Source organism: Penaeus chinensis, chromosome 12 (assembly GCF_019202785.1).
Source record: "Penaeus chinensis breed Huanghai No. 1 chromosome 12, ASM1920278v2, whole genome shotgun sequence".
Taxonomy (NCBI): Eukaryota; Metazoa; Arthropoda; class Malacostraca; order Decapoda; family Penaeidae; genus Penaeus; species Penaeus chinensis.
In genome coordinates, this window is record NC_061830.1 from 28,498,146 (window position 1) to 28,500,645 (window position 2,500).

The following is a 2,500-nucleotide window of genomic DNA, read 5'->3' on the forward strand; positions in this document are numbered from 1 at the left end:
AATTAGAGAGATGTTTAGAAATAGTCGTAATAATAATAAAAGTCAGTTTAAGTACACAAAATTAAGTGTAAAAATATATAACTACATCTTGTCAGGTCTTCATGAACAAATTATCACCAAATCTCTTAAAAATACAATCATACTCATTACAGGAAAACAAAGAAAAATATTTTAAAAATGACTTTGACAAAGAAACAGAAAAAAAGAACACAAGGAAATATTCAAACCTGAAGTGCCCAAAAATGATATAGCTTGATCCATTCCTCCTCCCTGAGTCCCAACATGTCGCTCACAGCTGGCACATATCTCAGCCAGTGCCTCCTTTGACAAAAGCAGATCATGTGCATGTGATACGGCCAGGGCTGCAGCGCACACAAGGGCCGATGATGAAGACAGGCCTGAAGAAGGGGGGATGTTCCCACTGACCATCATATCTAGACCTTTCAGAGGTCCCTCCATTCCTCCCTCTTCTGCAATGCCTTTTATAGCACACAGCACATAGTTGAACCATGCAGGCCTCTCCTTCTGAATCCTTTGGATATTGGTAAGCATTAGATTGATATTGGCAGCTTCTTAATCATGATGTGTTTTCTTGATTCACTGCCTAATAATCAAAGTTCCATGTAAAGTAATATAATTATACAGTGGGCTTAATAAAATATCTTTAATGGTGGATTTATCTACTGACACTTACAAGTACCTATTCACATACAGATTGAAAAATCATATAAATGAGCAAATGAAACTTGAAACATAACAAAACATGATGCAGACCAAACAAACCCACATAAAAAGTACCTAACAATAAAACAATCAAACTTACTCAATTTTGTTGATGTCACTTGAATGAGAAGGATAAGAATCTTCTATATTGCTGAGTCTAAGAGTCCCAGCAGAGTTGGTTGAGACAGCTACAAGGATGTCTTGCTCAATGGCCATAGGAAACACAGCATAGCCACAGTAGTCTACATGTTCTCCAATTAGATTCACCCTGAGAGACAGATTAACATTACACATGACTGACAAAAATACTAGTAGCTGGAAAGCATAGAAATTAAATGCTTTTAATTAAAATTCTGAAATTTAGCTATCAGATGGATTTTTTTCCCTTCACACATAACTTCTATTTATTTTTGGCTTATAATTTTAAGATATAACTTCATTTATACATTCAATTGAATTACCTTAAGACCTATATTTTCCACTGGTTCCGGTATTACTGAATATTTCCAATATATACATTAAATAGCAATTGCATAAAAAGAAAACTTTACTGTACATCCTCATCTTCAGTCTATTTTACCTAGTTTTCTTTACTCTAAACAGGTACTTCATAAAGGGTTCCTTTAAGTAAATATAAAAAAGTCCATCTCACAAACATTTGTCTAAAATGTTAAAAAATAACAAAAATATAAAACTATATGTTACAACAGCATGAAAAAGCAAATAGCTCACCTCCCTGGTGCTCTAGCAAAGAAATCTGGTGTCTTAGTATACTTTTCTTTGAACTTTTCCTGGAGGGTGGCCAGTCGCTCTGCTTGCTTGCCCTCTGTGGGGAGCTTTTGTATGGGAGGACATTCTGTACTCATTTCTGTAAAAACAAAACTTCCTATTGAATACCAATCATATAGTCTTTTACATAATACTAACTTTAGTAAAAACAACATATCATATGAAAAAAAATTATCTATTAAAATCTAAAAGTCACATGTTTAATTTACCAGGGAATTTATCATATACACATCATACACTGCATAAATACAAACAGGCTTAAAGGAATTATGAATCATCTGTAAGTTTATGGCTATGGATGATAAAAGATTAACTTACTTCTCACGTGTGGATTAAAAGGGATCGGCACAGACACTGTGAGTTTTCTATACTTAATCTAATGCATGTATCTGGGTCTAAAATTGCCAACTTCCTATCCCATGGTTTCTGAAGAGATTTTCCATTATTTTGTCACAGGTAACTATCTTCTGAATCAAATTATGAATTAGTGGAGTTATTTTGCTTGTACCATGTGATTATAATAATTTTTGGCCATATCAATCTGTGTTTAATTCTAAAACTAGGCAAATAATGAAATCAGAATTTGGCAACTTACTGCAACCAAAAATAAATCAGATAATTCTAACAATGTTATCAGTTAAGTCCTTGAGATACCTCTGATAACAGATTATAGTCTTTCAAGATCTCTAAAGTACTTTATAAACAACTAATAGATAGATAGATAAATAAAAGACAGATACATAGACAGAAAGATAAATAGACAGTCAGATAAACAGACAGATAGAGATGGATGGATGAATATGTATAGACACATATATATAGAGATGATATATATATATATATATATATATATATATATATATATATATATACATATATATTCAACTGATAGATAGAAAGATAGACATGCAGATAGATACAGATACAGATGTAGAAAAGGTATGAATGAGAATTAATATCTTCACAATACAAGAGATGTATTTGACCT

At 32.3% G+C, this 2,500-nt stretch overlaps 1 protein-coding gene across 2 annotated transcripts in view; it reads right to left on the minus strand.

The window, feature by feature from the left end:
* The window catches only part of LOC125031071 (N-acetylgalactosamine kinase-like), a 7,828-nt gene that overhangs the window by 3,284 nt on the left and 2,044 nt on the right, over window positions 1–2,500 (minus strand). Inside the window, exons 1-4 of one of the 2 annotated variants that reach the window (XM_047621542.1) lie at window positions 1,831–1,965; window positions 1,456–1,591; window positions 824–991; window positions 228–532 (exon numbers count right to left, since the gene is read on the minus strand). In XM_047621542.1, the coding sequence (XP_047477498.1) occupies window positions 228–532; window positions 824–991; window positions 1,456–1,589 (607 nt within the window). In that variant the 5' untranslated portion in view covers window positions 1,590–1,591; window positions 1,831–1,965. Of the gene's footprint in view, window positions 1–227; window positions 533–823; window positions 992–1,455; window positions 1,592–1,830; window positions 1,966–2,500 lie in introns of those variants that run through there. The other variant, XM_047621541.1, reaches the window with a different exon arrangement.